The 19,826-nt window shown below is 36.6% G+C and overlaps 1 protein-coding gene across 1 annotated transcript in view; it reads right to left on the bottom strand.

Annotated features, from left to right (window-relative positions):
* LOC135197232 (zinc metalloproteinase nas-23-like) overlaps positions 1 to 19,826 on the bottom strand; it is an 86,299-nt gene that overhangs the window by 41,437 nt on the left and 25,036 nt on the right. The window contains exon 2 of the mRNA XM_064224317.1: positions 272 to 424. Coding sequence (XP_064080387.1) covers positions 272 to 398 — 127 coding nt within the window. The 5' untranslated portion in view covers positions 399 to 424. The remainder of the gene's footprint in view (positions 1 to 271; positions 425 to 19,826) is intronic.

Below are 19,826 nucleotides of genomic sequence, written 5' to 3' on the forward strand. Positions count from 1 at the left end.
ATAATAATAATGGAAAAATAAAGCCCACAGTAGCACTCTGGTAAATACAGGTAACTTTCGCCACCTTGATCAGTTGGCTTCTTCAGGCTGAAGAGGCCAACTGATCAAGTTGTCGAAAGTTACCTGTATTTAGCGATGTACAACCTAGATACTACTGTGGAATTTAGTTTTCCATTTAAATATCATGAAAAAGTGATGACACCAAATAATAATAATAATAATAATAATAATAATAATAATAATAATAATAATAATAATAATAGTGACAGACCTGAGCGCGAAATATTGAGCCCCGAAACGTCGACATCTTTGAGAGTAGTCTTCATGATTTTGGGAAGAATGACACCAGTCACATTTCCGGTCCATCCTACCCACAAGACGCCCAAAGGCAAAGCCATGCCCACGTGTACAGCTTGCAATGTCTCTGTAAGCAGAAAGAAAGATGAAAATATTAGCCTTTTTGTAGGTATTCGAAGAAATATTACGGTTCAATAGAGATAAAATATGCCGTAGCCCGGAACGATGGATTGCTATGTTTAACTTTGATCTCGATTTAAGTATTTGTATTTAACCGTAATTGAGTATTTGTATTCAACCGTATTGTTAACCCTGAGCAACAGTTCGACCTCCCACAAAGCAAGTTTAATATGATTATAGATGCAAACTATCCATGAAAAGTAAACCAAAATTAGGGAGTATTTCATCGTTTCTGAAGAAATTCTTTGAACAAATTTATTTGACGAACATTTTTCTCTGAGAAAACCAAACTTTTGGAGAGAATTCTACTAATTTACCCCTTTGCACTACGAAAACAATCATCGAATTTTGGGATAGATCGGGAATCTCCTAATCCAAGTGTTTTACAGCTCAACCCACGTTTGAAACATAAGCAACCCATTCATGTCTTCTTCTTTTTTTTCTTTGTGTGTGTGGGGGGGGGGGGGGGGTCTGCGCCAGCGTTACTGTACGTGCGAGCGTGTGCATATGCTAGGGGGAAATTTGGGCAGGGGGTACATGGAGGAGTGAAATTGGGAGAATTTTGGAAGCATCGTACTCCTAATGCCTTCCTACATTGCAGGACCATACCGACCGCGGAGGGGGGTGGGGGGGAGGTTGTAGCAATCACGCTCCCCCCCACAATTTTTTTTTCTGGAAGTCCATATTTTCTGTGACTATCCTTTTCATTGAACTGTACTTAAAAAGTAATAAATAATTATTGTTGTTTTGTTAAGTCAAAGTATATAACAAAACAACAAATAAAGTAATATGCATGTTATCGTTAACATAATAAATGAATCAATCAATAAAACTGAGGAAATATTCTTGAATTTCGGTGCAAACTTTCAACATTATAAGTAAAATTCTGTCAACTAAAGTCAGTACTTTGAATAACTCCTAATCGGGTAGAAGGGCACAGACCGCATACCCAATTTTTCCTCTTAATATAACTAAAATAACATTTTCAAGTACTTCATCTTGTATATACCTATATATACAATGACATTTATAAGAGAAAAGGTCCAGTTTTGGGAAAAACGACCCAGCCCCATAAAAAAAAAAATTCTAGATACGGGCCTACATTGCCCTCCTCATTTCGAAGCTCTATCTTCGAAATTGTCAATACGATTCAAGGTCAAAGCCCGGAAGACAACAACCAAAATACTACTAACGATAAAACACCGAGAGCTGCAATTAGAGAGAGATGTGAAGAAATAGAAAGGGGAAAGAAAGAGACGGTGATAATGTCGAACAATGTCACAAAAAGTCACAGCGCTTTCTAAAGGACGTTGCGACACGACCTTCGCAGAAACCACAAGAACGAGGCAGCGCTCGTTCGACATCAAATCAATCCAGCAAACAGCGTCGAGCGAATTCGAAGCGAAATCCCCGGATGTTGGTGATTGCACCTTGAACAGGCATGCCGGGCTTTCCTTGTCATTTCCTTTTACCCTTTCACTTTCTTTTGTTCGTGAATTGGTATCATATATACGAGTATGTCTCTCTATACTATTTGCGTTACATTAGTTTTCCTGTCTATCATTTCGACGAATCGGTTTCGTAAAGCATTTTTTCTCATGATTTTTTTTAAAGGCGTAGTCTTAAACATTAGCCATCTTCGCAGACGTTCTTCAGTATTGCATTTTAGTTATGATCTTCAATATTTTCAAATAAAATTATATAACGGGTAACAATATTTTTTTCCGCGAAAATGTTCTCAGTAGAAAGTTTTCTTTCTTTTTTTCTGAATACTTTCAATTTCAAAGAGACATTTCTATATTTTGAAGCCAAGAGTTCATTGACAAAAGAACTTGTCTTGACGTCACGTCAAAATGTTGAAAAAATCTAGCAACATATTTTATCGTTGTTCAGAAATATTTTCCTACAAAACACTGTCATTCGACAAATTATTAATGCAATCCAAAGTGTGTTCCTAGTTGCATTTCTTGACTGTCTAAGACTAGAAAAATATATTAAGTGGAATATCCTGTGTACATTCGCTTTCCTGTCGTTATTAAATGCGCGTGTAGCAAAGTAATCTTGCCATCTTAAAAGCACATTTTTTTAAATCAACAACGTTTTTATATTCATAACTCTCTTTACTGTACTTTTAGACAAAAACACAATAGTTATATTAATTAAAAGTCGATCAGTCAGTCAGTCTGTCTATCTGTCTGTATATACTTATATATGGATGCATGTATGCATTCATATATATGTATAATAGTAATAGCCACAATGACCTCTCAACTTCTAGAAGTCTACACACACATATGGATATGCTCGCCACTACAAAGCCTCAGATCCGAATGCAAGAAATATGAAATAATTCTGGTGTTTAGCAAAAGGATACGAACCCCCCTCCCCAATATCAGAACCAGGTCAAGTTGACGACCTTGTGGTCAGGTCGGCAACATGAACTTGTTCTGATCAAGATCTAGAGAATGTATTCTCTACACCTTGGCTCTCACAGTCGGGATGCTGCCGGTTCGTATCCTACTACCGGACGACATCACAAATTCTTCAAAATATCGAAATGAAAGCATTTTGCAGCTACCTGACGTGGGATGACAATATCACAAACCTTTATTTTATCTACTCCATTTATTCTTACATACACGAGTGCGTCATGCTATTTTCTCTACATTCCATGACTCTCTGTAAAATCTCTCGAATAACTGAAAAGATTATCTTGGATTTTACCAGAACTTTTACAGACATCGTGTATTGGTTAAAGCTTTATTATATACAGCATTTTATCAACGTATAATCCAACGATACTGTGTGGGGACGCATATTCTTTAAAAAATAATTTAATTCTCAAAACTTTGAGTGAGAACGCTACAAAAACACTTCATGATGTATTGTGAGAGTATTGACACACACACATACACATACACACACACACACACAATATATATATATACATAGATATATATATATATATATATATAGATCTCTCTCTCTTTATATATATATATATATATATATATATATATATATATATATATATATATGTGTGTGTGTGTGTGTGTGTGTGTGTGTGTGTGTGTGTTTGTGCGTGTGCGTACGTGTGTACGTATATATGTAAGTGTTTACATAATAAAAATATGGAATGTTAGTCCATATATATAAAAGACCAGATTGCTTGCAGGAATGTGATCAGACTAGAGACGCTAAAGATGACGTATACAATAAGTATGTAGGCTAAGATAACATGCCGTCACCTGTAGTCATTCAATTGTTTATAAACATTAGTCCAAGCTCCCTGCTTGAGACAACTACCGCCTACGTGATCTGTAGCGTGTCTTATTTTGATTGTGTGTTCGTATGAAACTATGTCATTGTATGTATGTTCATATGTTCGAACTACTGTCTGTTCCTTCATAACTTGTAACAGAGATGTTACAAGTTATGTTCCTTCATAACTTGTAACAGGGAGAACAGAGTTAGCTATCGTCATTAGAAGACCTGTACCTCTTTACCTAAGCTTTATCATGTAGAGGAATAGGATTAGCCATCATCATTGGCAGAAGCGATCAAGCTATCGTTATTAGAAGACTTATACAATCATACCTGATCTTCACCATGTAAAACTTCAGAAGAATATATAATTTTTTATACTTAGTCTACTACAAGAACCTCACCGAACCATGAGTTTAACACATCGTCGTAAAGATAATACGACTTTCCGTAAGTGATCTACAAACCCCCAGACACTCCATTGAAGATGGAAGTGCAATACCAACCGACTTAGCGTATAGATTATCGCTAGTCTAACATTACCTCATAGGGCGCCTTATCATACAAGGCACGAGCCCTAATATTGGTGGCCAGCGTACCAGAAGAACTCTACAACGTCCTACGAAGAAAAACCAGAATAATAAATCATGTATCATAAGAAGTCAACGACGACGGAAGCAGCAGATTCTTCAAGCAACATAGTATCATCGTTAGTGAGCGACTTCAGAAAACAATAAGAACTCTTCAACGACGACGAAAGCAACAGATTCTTCAAGTAACTTAGTATCATTGTTTAGTGAATAACTTCAAGAAACAAAACCGACGTGTCTTTTTCCTACGACAACGCAAGCTTCGTCTCTCATTAGAATCATTCAAGAAAACATCGTTAGTGAGCGTTTCCGGCACTGCAAGAAACAAACCGAACGCGTCTGCAGCATCGGATCTTTCAAGGGCTCGAATCATCGAAACAACGCGCACGGGGAAACTGAAGCCAAACCAGGTCATCCGCTAAATAGAGAAGGAGGACCAAGGCCGTGTGTCGTTATCGGAACACCGTGACTTCCCACAAAAGCAAGCTAAGTACAATTTTTTATTCATTTGGAGTAACTTTGAGTGTTTCCTTTACAGGTCGAATTTCGTTATTCCTGTGGCTGAAGTTACGAGACACTTCTTAATCTTACTTTTTTACAGAAATTATCTACATCATTGAGATTTCGCTACTGCGAGTTTTTATCTTTGAGTGTCTGTTTCCAGATTCTACTGAAATATCATAATCATATACTATGTTAATTTTATCATTTTGGGTGATTATTAATCCCTTACGTAACAAATCATATTAAACAGTGAATATGCGTTTACGCAGTGGACGTCTGTATTTATACAGATGCATGGATAGGGTCGTTAAGCACCGTAGTGATTACACACAAAAAACAAGTGGAACACCCGTACAAATCTAGATAAATTAGAGGTAACACTATTTCGGGTCATGACAATAAATGCTCCTTTGCAAAGTCCCGATCGCAGTTTTAGCCTTGAGTTTTTTGAGTTATATAAAATATCGAACCTCAATGACTCAACTTAACTTTTAAAATATGGCTGGATTGCAAGGAATAACATGTCCTGTAAAAAACTTTCATCAGGCTAAATGCGCTGACCAGGATCTCTCACTATTTCAAATTTTAGCAAAGAATGAAGTACAAACAGTTAATATTGAATACAGTAGAGATAACTTGTCTTATTAGTAATCGCTCAGTTCCTAATAGTTAGTCATTCAGTTGTCTTTATACGTAACCAGCAACATAATGCTAAAAACACAATACGTTGCCGATGGTAATAAAGAGAAGGATCCTAATTATTACAAAAAGAAATAGAAACAGTAGCCTTTCAGAATCAAACAAGCAAACTCGGTTACTGTGTCACCTAGTCAAGCGGTCAAGGTTAGTCAAAAAACTGCCGAAGTGTTCAAAGCGTAGCAAATTCCACACAATAAGCGACTCTAGCAGAGTGGGGGAAAAGCGATGTTGGTTCATACCAATTATCTTTTTGAAATTAAAAAGGATTTTTCCTATGAAACACACGACCGTATAAGTAATCAGAGCAGGTTTTCGTTTTAATTTTAATACATTAAGTTATAATAAATACTGGTGGATTAAGCCCAACTGTACGCGCCGTAAAAATTAGAATATCTTGTTTTATTTCATTAGTACACGTATTATCCTGTATTTACGGACTCACCGTCTGTTGTTCGAACTTCCCTAATGAGAAGTCCGGATAAGCGAGCGCTTACAGATACCTCTATAGTTATAAAAAACATTGATCTGTATCTAGTGTAATTGTAAGATCCATCTAGGGGTATACAAAATATTATCTTACATCCTGCAAAATAAGGCGTGTTTATCAAAGGGAAATCCTATAAACCTTCAAACATATTAAAATCCGTTTGAACAAAAATGAGACAGTTAATCAAATAATAACTTATATAAAGGAACTATACATTTGTCTCATAAATCGTAACATTGTTCAAATGACCCAACAGAATTCTCCCACAACCGCAGTCGCACTTTGCACGCAAAATCTCGAGAAGCATGCACCCTCGAATGTCTTAGACAGTGCGTGTAAAAAGACTTTGCTGGGAAATGAAATTTTAATCCTTCCCGACACTCTGAAATATAACGATTTCCGCGAACAAAGCCCTAAAAGTATACATATCGTGGATACGGAAGTTATAATATCGCATTTTTTATTGTTGCTAATTTTTAATCACGCCCAACCAGTCGTGGATGAATCTCTCTGATAATCTATCTAAAGTAATATCCGTAAAGTCATTCAAGCAGAGGTGATTCAGCAGAAATTTTTTTTTATCTTTTACCTGAATACCAGGAAGTTTCTCCACTAGCGAGTGATCTCTGGGAAAAACGGATGTAATTTAACACAAAATACGGTCTAAGGACAAACATAAAGCTATATACGTACCTCCGTATAGACTCTCACTGCAATTTCAAAATAGAGATAAATGACGAAGTTGAAATATGTTAGTAATTGGAGTCATTAGGAAATCAAATAAGCCCATATAATTTTTCCCTCAAACGTCTTGCCATAAAAGATCGGACTTGGCGTATCTGCGTAGATTTCTGACGCTTAAACAAGGAAACGACTCCCGATAGTTTCCAGTGCCATGTACCGACGACATCTTATCTCTGTTAGGTTAGAATAAATTTTTTTTTTCACCAATTTGGACTTACTTAAAAGCTTTTACCAGATACCATTACCTAGGTGATTGTACCTCATACACCGTTTTCAGCACACTCAGGGGACATTATCAATTTTTACGTATGCCTCCGGCTTACGTTGCGCCCCAATTACAATATAGTGTTTGGAGACTTTTAGGGGATAACCTACATGCCTATATGGATGATCTTGTAATCTTTTCTAATATCTTAGAAGTACATTCACATAAAGTAGAGCTAGTGCTACAGAGACAAAGACAAATAATCTCAGAGTAAAATATCTAAATGTGAGTTTTAAAAAAACCGAACATGTTTATCTAGGTTTTATGTGTCTTGTCAAGGTCTTAAAGGTAAGGTGTCGGCTATTCATAACTTTCCGGTACTTATTAACGTAAAAGGGGGATACAGCACTTTTGCGCTGTAGTGGGTATTACAATCGTATGTAAATATGTAACTCTTCAATCATGACAGCTCCTTTAACAGATCTTACGAAGAAGAGCGTAGATTTATTATGGTCTGAAAAAGCATCAACAGGCGTTCGATATCTTAAAAGCGGAAAATGCAGCTTACCTAACTTAAAAATCCCTGATTTAAATAAGGAATTTTTTTTTTATTGCCAACAGACGCCTCAGACCAATGGGGGTAAGAGGGATTACTTACTTCAGAATATGATAAAACAGTTCTTCCCTATAGCTTTTTATTCACGTAAACTAAAGCCCTCTGAAAGTAAATATGCAGTAATAGGCAAGGAAGGGCTAGGTATCTTTAACTCACTAGTACATCTTAAGTTCATATCTATGGCTATCCTGATAAAGCCTTCCTTACTGAACATGAGTCCTTTACCGAGTTTTTCAAAGGCTTTAATCACAGTCCAAAAGGAACTCGGTGACAAATGATCATTCAGGTCTTTGGAGCCAAGATAAGATATCTACCTGGGAAAGCAAATATCATAGCTGACGCATTATCCCGCAATCCCGCACCATACTGCAAAGAACCATTAATTAGACTAAATAATATAGAACAAATCCGTACCTATTTTTGTTAAAAAATTCCGTTAAATCTAAATCAGAAAATTCCTTAACCCAAGAGATCGCGAGCATTGAATATCTGGGTCGGAGCGCAGAACTGTTACAAACTGAACAAAGCAAGTGTCAACAGCGATAAGCAAAACAATAAACACCAAACAATAAACACTTCGAAACGGAAACAGGGTCAGTGGCTAGGCAAAAACAATAACACTTCGAGCAGAAACCCTAAAGCAAAAGTACATTTAAAGTATGTGTATCAAAATAATGTAATCAAATGTAATATTATATGTAGGTCTGTGACGAGGAAAACCCGAAGAACACAGCAGATGACTAACGACCAGGTAGTAGTAATAATCTTTCTCATACCAATCGTCATAAACTGGTTGCATTCCGTCATCCAGGGTTCCCTCCTTTTTCACAGAAAGCCAAATCACTGTTTTCTGGCCTACAATGCTTACAGATATAAAAAGCACATAACTGATTGTAACACGTGTCATGAAAACAAGGGACACACTAAGACACCTGTCAGTTTAAGGGCCTATCCTGTGCCAAATCAATCCTTGAAAGAATATACTTAGAATTATTAACAGAATTACGAGTCTGACAGAGGGAATAAACAAACACTTCTTAGTGTTAATAGTTCCTTGACACGTTATATAGAATTAATAGCACTAAAACCACACCGCAATTGAGTGCGTTAGGAATATTTATGAGTGCTAAATCAGTAAACATGGAATTCAACACATGATAATCTGACTCGGGTGGTGTAAATCAATAATAATCTCCTTAAACTCGTGTGTGAATTCCTTTCCATTAAGAAAACCAATAATATATTTTATCACCCAGAGTCAATCGGTTGGGTAGAATAACGGATAATTAAATAGGAAGTGTCAATGTCTTACGAGTTACAACTCGTGATATACCGAACTGGATTATAGCGGTTCTCGCGGTTTTAAATACCTTTATCATTTATATCTTGTATTTATAGAATTGATGCCGCAAGTAGCCTTATACGGTACGCCGCTAGAACACTTTTCCACATATTCAAGCCAACCATTAATTTATCAAATAAATATAAAAAAAAATAAGATAAATATGGATACAAGTGGAGTCAATATAATACACTCCGTAAGAAGTCGGAAGGGTTACAAATTATAATAAAAAAGGAATCACGATAAAATCAATAAGCAAAACGTAACCATAGATAATTAAATATCCAAATAGATATGCGTAAAGATTTGAACTCTAACTTAACGCTTTAGTAATGACAAATAAGCTAAAAGTTCAAACACATATCCAAAATCTACTGACATATTGTCTGTCCCGGTGATTTATATTCGTAGTCAATGAAAAAAAAAATTAAATAAATAAATAAATAAATAAACTAATAATAAATAAAATAAATAAAATAAAATAAAAGAGATTTTAAAGTCAGGAAGTCTAGAAGTGAAAATGTTATCTATGAAATAATCCTATATGAATCTTATACAGGGCTAATAATATATATAGAATTTGTATGGAAACCTTTTTCATATAGTTTGAATAAGGAATATTTAATTTAACATAATTACAATTATGCAGTTTTCCAACATGAAACTAATATATTGTTCCATTTTGGTACTGTTTTTTTTTTCAGACATTCTTCTCATGTGGGTCGAGTATTAAAAAACAAAAAATTTATCCTAAAGTCGTATTTATTATAGCAAGTAACGTAACTCTTAGCTGGCTGAGAGCAATCTCCTGCCAAGTGACGACGCCATCATTGCCGTATCAGCATTTGTTCCTTTTAACCTCAATAATCTGCTTACACAGGCTTCATCTGTGTGTCGTCTCTGCTTGCAAAAGCAGATTGACTGGAGAAAGGAATGCTTAGTTCATGAACTTCACATGTGGTTCATAGGTCACATGACAGGCCACATAACATATTCTTATCCGTGTGTGTAATGCAATTAGTTAAGGACTTGTAATCATTTTAAAATTAATGAACAATATAAGCAAATAGAATTTCTATAACAACAAAATGAATTAATTTTTTTTTCTGAACCTCATAGACATTTAGAAGTATCAAGATATGTATATATGAAATATTTACTTGCAACATTAGCCTATTACTATTCAAGTAAAACATTCATGGGAAAATGTCACATTTTCTTGAAAAACCCAAAGTTTATTTAGAAATTAGTTACATAGTGGGTTTTTTTCGTTGCATCTCCTACCTATTAATAAAGTTTAAAATTAACCTCAGAGGATGCGCGCGAGAAAATTGAATATGAAACTTTTGTTAGGGCACATAGGATCAGATTTTATCACAACTTAATTTCAGTTAGCATAGAGAACTACAGAATCATGATTAATCTTCTCTTTGACTCTTATGTTGCCTGGCAATCTTACAATTAGCTCCGTTTTCCACTTCTTTGTCTAGTAACTTACTACCAGTAATATCGAATTTTCTTTGGGATTCGTATTGAATATCTGTTTATTTTTTATAATTATGGATATTTTTACAGTCCTCATAGACCTGGATAGGTTCACTCATTGTTAATGCCATGGATAATAAAGTTTGTACAGCGGACTCTTTTGAATTCCGAAATGTCAGCGAATTCATGTGGGTTAAGTCTGGTCTAAATGGCTCTCTTCCCTCCCCTGTATTTGGATGTCGTCTGAATTTACTTTGCCCTTGTGACAAGTATAATTTCACTTGCAGGCTGATTAATGGAACCTGGTTACAGTATCCTGCAGTACGAGAGTTTCACATCGCAACTTCAAAAAATCGTTCGTCGCTGCGGATGACTACAGTCAAGTAACAACCGCCTACAATGTGAAAGGAATTTCATGGACTTCTTCGACCGACACCGTATCTCGTCGTTAATCTCGTTTTAATGCGGAATGCTCCAGCGGCTGTCGGAATTCGACTACAAATGGGACATACTTCCGACAATTACGACCCGAAGGTTATTCAACTCTACTTTGCTGGCGAAGGACTCGTGCTGGGGATGTTTTTTTATTCATCGCGAACGTAATCGTGTAGCTTAGGATGCAGAGAATAAGTATGAGCGCAAAATGGAACGTTGGACCCGCCCAGGCAAATTTTCCCCTTGTTTTAACCATTGAAAAAGGCCGTTTCATTGGGCTATAGGTGGTTGTCTGGAACTGTGTAATGGACGAAAAGTTGTTCGAACGCTAGTTAAAAGTGAAGTAGTATAACCTCGGTCATGTATCCTATATATATAAAGTATCATGTATCCTATATATAATTGATCATAAATAACAGAGTCGAAATATATCTTTGCGTGTACGCAATAGGAATCTCTTATATAAATGATCATAAATAACAGAATCTAAATATATCTTTGCGTGTACGCAATAGGAATCTATTTAAAGTGCACATATATTAATCATAATTATATGAAACCATATACATATGTATAAACAAATCAGGTAGCCTATAATCAATCTGTTACCTTTTTTCTTACCAATATCTGCAGTTATATATGAGTTAGTATATTGATTAATGAATCAGATATATAACATTTAGCATAAAAATCAACGAATCAATCAGCATAAACATTAATAATGTTATCAATTCATGTATGAAATTTTTTATCAGTTAAAATATGATTTTTATCATGTTAATCTTCATTCTATGCAATTATCAGAGTACATTAGTATTTTCTGTAGCATAAGTATCTTAAAGAGATGAAGTGAAAAAACTATATCATTATATATCACGTGATCACTATTATTTACCAATATCATTGTTTTATATTTTATTACTTGAATCAATTCATGTACACAATGAATTTTTATTTACTTATATATATATAAACACATAGTGTCTGTATCACACTCCTATAAGTCAAATGCAAGTCCAGTTTGAGTAATATTCAGTGGTTGGTTTTGGTAGCTGACCGAGCTGATGTAAGTGTTTACATAATAAAAATATGGAATGTTAGTCCATATATATAAAAGACCAGATTGCTTGCAGGAATGTGATCAGACTAGAGACGCTAAAGATGACGTATACAATAAGTATGTAGGCTAAGATAACATGCCGTCACCTGTAGTCATTCAATTGTTTATAAACATTAGTCCAAGCTCCCTGCTTGAGACAACTACCGCCTACGTGATCTGTAGCGTGTCTTATTTTGATTGTGTGTTCGTATGAAACTATGTCATTGTATGTATGTTCATATGTTCGAACTACTGTCTGTTCCTTCATAACTTGTAACAGAGATGGTAGACAGGGAGAACAGAGTTAGCTATCGTCATTAGAAGACCTGTACCTCTTTACCTAAGCTTTATCATGTAGAGGAATAGGATTAGCCATCATCATTGGCAGAAGCGATCAAGCTATCGTTATTAGAAGACTTATACAATCATACCTGATCTTCACCAATGTAAAACTTCAGAAGAATATATAATTTTTTTATACTTAGTGTTTTCTACAAGAACCTCACCGAACCATGAGTTTAACACATCGTCGTAAAGATAATACCGACTTTCGTAGTGATCTACAAACCCCCAGACACTCCATTGAAGATGGAAGTGCAATACCAACCGACTTAGCGTATAGATTATCGCTAGTCTAACATTACCTCATAGGGCGCCTTATCATACAAGGCACGAGCCCTAATATATATGCATATCATATATATTTATAATATATATACACACACACACACATATATATATATATATATATGTGTGTGTGTGTGTGTGTGTATAATATATATATATATATATATATATATATATATATATATATATATATATATATAGTTAGATATGTAATAGTAATAGCCGCAGTGTCCTCTCAACTTCTCGAATTGTTCACACCACTGGACACGCTCGCCACTGCGAAGCCTCAAATCCAAATGCAAGATTATATATATATATATATATATATATATATATATATATATATATATACATACATACATACACACACACACACAATGCTTAAAGTTACAATGACACGTAACGTATAAGTAATAACTCTGAAAAGATAATAGATATGATTCAACATAGAACATCATAAGGAACGCGGGGCATTTAGCCTAAAACGTATCATTCAGTGTCAACTGATCGAGTTTTCCCGTAAATAAATGAAGTTCCCCAAAACGCATGCGCTAAGGTGGATATTTCGACCCAGAGAATGATGACCACACTGAGAATGACGAAAACTATCGCACGTTCCAAGTGACTACAGGAAAAGGTTAACGTAAACACGCCATCATAAGGAAACGTCCCACGTCGTTGTGGTCTGGTTAACGCAGGTCCTTGGTTAACGTGTTTGTTTGTATGTTGTTTTTACGTTGCATGGAACCAGTGGTTATTCAGCAACGGGCCTTGGTTAACGTAATGTTGATCAAAGGCCCTGTTCATGCAAGTGATTTTTTGAAACTTCTACGAGCAGACCCTTCGTTTCCCCTCTCACGTTAATATACAAGATCTAAATTCTAGCGATTCCTTTTCCTTGTTCCAACCAACTCTGGTTCTCTGAACGGCAACACTCGGAAATTCGTCCATGCTCAGGTATCTGGGGTGTCTGGGTCTACCTTCTTATTACCTGTGAAACTTCCTCGCTGGAACAAGTGGTTTTCGCGCTCGGCTGCCAATCCGGTGGTCCGAAGTTCGAATCCCGGCTCGGCCAACGCGATATCAGATGAATTTAATTCTGGTGATAGAAATTCATTTCTCGAATAAGTGTGGTTCGGATCCCACAATAAGCTGTAGGTCCTGTTGCTAGGTGACCAATTGGTTCCTAGCCCTAGGAGAGCTGTTAATCAGCTCAGTGGTCTGGTTAAACTAAGATATACTTTATTACCTGTGAAACTGAAACCTTTGTTTTCATTGCTATATTAACATTCTGCAATATCTTCGGTACTTAATTCTTTGTACATTGTTACACCCCTTTCATTATTATTATTTGAACCTAACGGACTTTCCTCCATCATTTATCGTTACACAATTTTGATGTCATTACCATGACTAACAAATAATTTGGATGCTATCAAAGAATCTTCTATAAAATTAAAACTGATTGATAAAAGATATGAATGACGTTTTCCTGGCTTTATATTTCATCAGTCCTTATGCAAAGCTCTTTCCAGCTTGAATGTCGACACTCAGTAACATCAGTATTAATTCAACTGTCTTGGCGAACCAAAGTAAGGATTCTGCTTGTTGTATGTTAATGATTTCACCGTTTAATTGACAACAGAATTAACAAAGATTTCTTAACCGATACAGAATAATAGTTATAACAAACGTCAAGGTAAAGAATCTTCCAAAGGTCGTCACTATTAGCTTTGGTTAAACTGCAATGCCACTTACAATAAGCTGGTGACGATGTTTCTTTGCTACTATGACACTTCATCCTGTTACAACAGAGACCGATATACATTATATATAATAATTATCGTGTATTACCGACGCCAAATTCACATGATCTTCAGCTACAATATACGGGAATGCCTTAGTCTTCCGTAACTGACATATAGTCCTTTTTATTCTGTCATATTTCAAGAATGAGGTTAGGCAAAACATTCTTCCTGGAACATTCTTGGCGCTTATAATGAGATAACGCAATGGTGACGCTACGTTACTGGTATGGTAGCAATCAACAATAATGACGTTTTTTTTTCTCTCTCTCTCTCTCTCTCTCTCCCCCCTACCCCCATTTCCGAGTAGTCGACGAACGCCACTTTCCCTCCACTGTACGAGTGGGAACTTGAGAAAGGTTCCGAGTTACAGGAAACCGTGCTTCCTCAGTTCTTTCTTTGGTTCTCAATGTTAGCAGTGCTAAGACTGTAGAAACAAAATCTAAATCTTTTATAAGAGAAAAAGAACACGATTCCTCCATAGACACTACGTTGCATATATGTTTATTCATTTTTTTTTTCATTTTTTTACTCTACGATGATGATATGTACGGTTTGTGCCTCGTCATTTTTCGACCCAGTTACACAGTTGTTCCGTGCAATGACTATTTTCCATCTGTCCACCCGCCTGTGGTGTTTGTGTATGGTAACGCTGCGTCCCGGGCTTTAGATAGTTCCGCTATGAGTAAGTTTTAGGTAAATACAAGGATATCAGGGTGTACATTTGTAACTGAAAAGTGTTTTAATAATTCACTGTATGCGAATTACACGGTTAATATTCGAAATAGGATGTTATTATTGTTGTTGCATGTAAGCTGAATGTAACTATCTAAAGCCCGGGACGCAGTGTTACCATACGCAAACTCCACAGGCGGGTGGACAGATGGAAAAAACCCAGTATAGGTCTCAAGGAAGTTGATTTGAAGTAATGTTCAGTGGTTTTCAAGCCGAGATATTTACGCTATCAAGCAGTTTTTAATAATAATAATAATAATAATAATAATAATAATAATAATAATAATAATAATAATAATAATAATAAATGAATACATAAAAGTTATTTCGAATTTTTAAAGCAATGCTGATAACCCACTTTATTATGGAAATTTTCGTGAGGAAAAAACATCGCAAGTTTTGAGAGCAAACCTATTATGTTCCTTCAAAAAATTAAGTAATCTAGTTTTTCTGGACTTAAATATATCCAATATGTTCATATTCATAGTTTTTCTCTGAAAGAGCGTTGATACAGGTGACAGATGGCGCTTTGAAGCTTTCTTTTCTTTATCACTGCTGTTTCAATCTTTAAGGCTCTGGTTCCGATATCGTCCAATATATTTGCCTCCTAAATTGGGAAGGAGAGTAAGAAAGAAGCAACTACTGGATAACTCGACGAATTATACTGAGTATAAAAAATCCACAGTATAATTTTAAAACTGATACCAAAAATTTTTGCTTCACTGTAAGAGAACGATCTGAAAATATTCAAACATAATACAGTACCGACTGACTAGCATCATCTGGTTTGGGTTACTCTCGTTATTTCCCCGATTGACATGTTCCTCGCAAAACCACGAGATCTGCTTTCTTTGCCTCAAGAAAGGAAAGGCCATTTCTGACCTTTCATAACCAAAGGGACATGACGAAAGCCACGTCGCAGCACACGCGACGGTGTGACGTCACCCGCAGAAGCGCTTACACACGCAGAGGAACGCCATGAGGAAACACCCGCCCCGTTGAGGTTTGGATTATCGTTGACGGACCCAGATGGTTCCGGTGTTCTCGTTTCTGGAATCAACTCGCTCCCACGAGCGGAATTTTGTACTTCCTGCGTCAACAGACACCCAAATCACTTTGAACCGATTCCTTCTACTATTGTCACTAGTGGGTAACTGTCGACTGTGACAGGTTCGCCATCCTTCCATTTTAAGGGCGGAGGGATGATAACAATCACGCTTTCGTCAGTGATAGTAGTATACCTTCAGTATCATCATTATGACAGGTATAAGGTTCTATCTCTGCACCACGATTGCGGTAACATGTGACTGCATATCTAAGACGGCTAGAATATAATTCATTAACATTTCTACTATTGTTGATTGACGCATTCGAGAACTGCGGAAAGAATGCAGCTTCAGGAAGTACAGAAGTCATTTAACTACTTTCACTCAAAGAGGAATAATGAAAAAAATGAGCAATTGCCAAACTGCTACTGGAGTCTGGAAGAATAAGAAATCAAGAGCTATTTCTTGATATGGCGCTAATTTTAGAAGACAAGTTCTTCCGTCTGAATTGGGTGCTGTCAGAGATGGGAAATTCGACACAGCGTGGAAAATTGGTCAAACCACAATGGCAAAGATTTCAAAATAGTCTTTCTCCCGTGGGGATTCGGGTTTTTAGCGAAGCCTCCATAAAAATGATTAGCTCCTCCGCAGGTAGACCTCTCACGCGACACATACTGCTGCTTTCTGCCGCTTCCTTTACAAAGAGATACACAAAGTCGACGAATATGAATCGAAAACCAATTATATTTTGTCATATCAAAGTAATTTCTTTTCTCTCTTTCCAAAAACCTGCTGTCATTACTTCTGATCTGTCACCCACACTCGGTGTACTCCCAGGATCCTTGAATGAGCGCCTTCAGTCACTTAACAAAGCTCTGAGGTTTTGATTGACAGGTCGCTTATATCAACTACAAGATATTCATTTCATTTCTTTTTAGAAGTAGTTCTCTCTCGAAACGAAAATCTTGCATCTCCGAATGCTCCGCAGCTGAACAGGTTGTAAATTGTGGTATTTTTCATAATGTGCTTCGCCCGACTTGAAGAAAAAACTGATAAGCGATCGATTTCTTCTGTCCGATGAACTTTGTGTTTATCTAAAAAGAAAGCAAAAAGTAGTCACAGACGTCAAAGTTGCCTACAAGTACACTGCAAAAGCTTTGCATTTGGTAATGGTGTCTGAACAGTTGGCGATGTAACTCGTACATACAAATCTTCATATAACTTATTCTTGTTACGTCAATATTATCGCTGGCTGTTCCCGAGTCGAGATACCGAGCCGACCCTAACGCGAATTACCTATTTATAGCTTAACTAGTGAAGTATCTAACGGATGCATCTTTATTATTGTTATGCTCTGAAGAGCTTAAAGATTTCACGGTCTGCACTCTTGCTTCAACTGTCGTAAACCAAAGGGTCTCTTACGAAAAGCAAATCGAACCAAACTCGGTGTCAGGGGAAGTCGTTCGGAAAACTCCTTCATTCACAACAGTTTCGTGATTGTTGTTAAACTGTCTGAACTCACTGTTAAAATGCGTGTACTATGCTCTGTATTTTTCTGCGTAATCCTGACTTGATACCGAGTGTCCTCCGCAGCGCAAAACACCTCGTGGAATGAGGGAGAGGCGAAGCGGCCTTTTGCGAAGATTACCACTCTTCGACACTTACAAGGCTTTTGTGCAACACCAAGAACGTGTTACTCGCTTCGCGTATCATATTTTTTCCTAACAAATTTCAACTCCGGTTTCATTTTTGGCAACTACTTTTCAGCACTATTTCTACCCTTCAAGACGGCCTTAAATATTGGTCGGTTCCGTAACTTTTCTTAAATACGATTTTGTTCTTTGTCAACTGTTTTTGAATAGATATGTCTCTCATTTTTTCTTAAATGCCTATCCTTGGTTTTAGTGCATAATCAACTGAACGCTTTGATACCGTGGATAATCAATTGAATATTCTGAGCGCTGTCTACAATGAAAAATCGGTTTTACAATATGTTTGTTAAATCTTGGCTCTATTAATCTAATGTGCGTTAATGCTCCTCTGTGAACTTAACTCTTTTTTAAACAGGACCTCGAAGCAATTACATATAAACACAAACGGAAGAAAAGAATGCTCTTATGCAGTAAACCAATTCACTTTCAGTCACGAACATAATGCATTCAAGAAAAATTTAAAATAGATAATTTTCATTTTGATGTTTACAGTTTACGTTTTGCAGCTAATGAGAACAACAACACTCCTAATTTAATAGTCATCAATAAACCGTTTCTGAAATATGTATCAGGTGGTTAGTTAGTCGACTGTGGGTGGTCAGGTAGAGGACCCAAAACTAACAACCAGCATCACAGCAACAACAACAACTATGGTCACAGATGCTACAGCTTCGCTATATACCTAACTCACAACCCACAGATTCAGACCGGATCGAACAAGTACATTGCTAAACCTTCCTCCTAATTGAATGAGAAAATGTACCCATCTGTTCAGAGTGGACTGTCTTTGCACACGCAAGCATGCGCACAAACAAAGAATTACATAATAGTGTGACAGTCTGGGGTAACAGCGATGACGACATATTCAAAGACGGAAGGAAGCTCTCTTTTCCCACAAGGGATGATTACATCATTCTAAGATACGTCCCGTCCCTGAACGCGTGTGAGATTTACCTAAACTCATAGAGGTCATTGATCAACATCATCATTTTTATCATGTGTCGCTGCCACAAACACGTGGATAGATCGGTTTATTGTTATCATTAATGACTATCTTGACAGTTAGATCTTTTCCCATCTACATTAAGGTTTTATTTTCACGGGCACTTAACGTTCTCTCTTCCCAAAAATCAAATCCCACTTGAAAGGAAGATTTCAGGACGTCGAGGCTGCTGCTGATTATCCCTTGGAGGAATAAGGATTATCCCAGAAAACGAGTTCCAGGAATGCTTCCAACAGTAGAAACAGCGCTGGGGCTTCCGAAGGGGACTAACTTCGAAGGAAATTCAATGCTAAAATGATACGTGTTGTGGTTTTCTTTTTATGGCACCAGTCTTGATAGTTTATGGTCACACCTCGTATTTGCGTGTGCCCACATGTTGGCAAGTTACTTCTTGGAGGCAGGAACAGAGCTTTATGAAAGCACCTGAAAAAATTTAGCACATGGCGCCTTTCGGCCGATTGATTTTTTGTGGACTTTACGGTAGATTTGACAGCTTTTTTTATGAATGTTTAGTAGCAGGTTGGAGCAAAAGGTGATAAGTTATTTATACGTTAACTTTCCCCAATCTGACTGACAAGTAATTCAATTTTGAAAGAGTCAGGAATGTAACTTTTAGGAAGAAGTAAAATTAATCCTTCTCGAGCACCAGGTTAGGATGTCTGCCTCTAAGTTGCCACTTCTCAGCCTTGCGGGCAATTTGGGTCTTCAAACGCTCTTGTTAATTTATTGTAATATCAAAACACCATGGACCTTCAAGCCCTAACAAAGAAATCTGTCAATTTCTCCCCTATTATTCTATTTCCTAGAAACTACAAGTTTATTTGCTAAATAAAATGTACCGTCAAGTTTTCGAGCTTGAAGAGTAATCCGTACAAAACGACTCCATTCCATCGCCGTTTGCAGACAATTTAATACGAGGTTCACTTCACCTTTAATGGACAGTTGTTCCTA

This window comes from Macrobrachium nipponense, chromosome 18 (genome assembly GCF_015104395.2).
Source record: "Macrobrachium nipponense isolate FS-2020 chromosome 18, ASM1510439v2, whole genome shotgun sequence".
Taxonomy (NCBI): Eukaryota; Metazoa; Arthropoda; class Malacostraca; order Decapoda; family Palaemonidae; genus Macrobrachium; species Macrobrachium nipponense.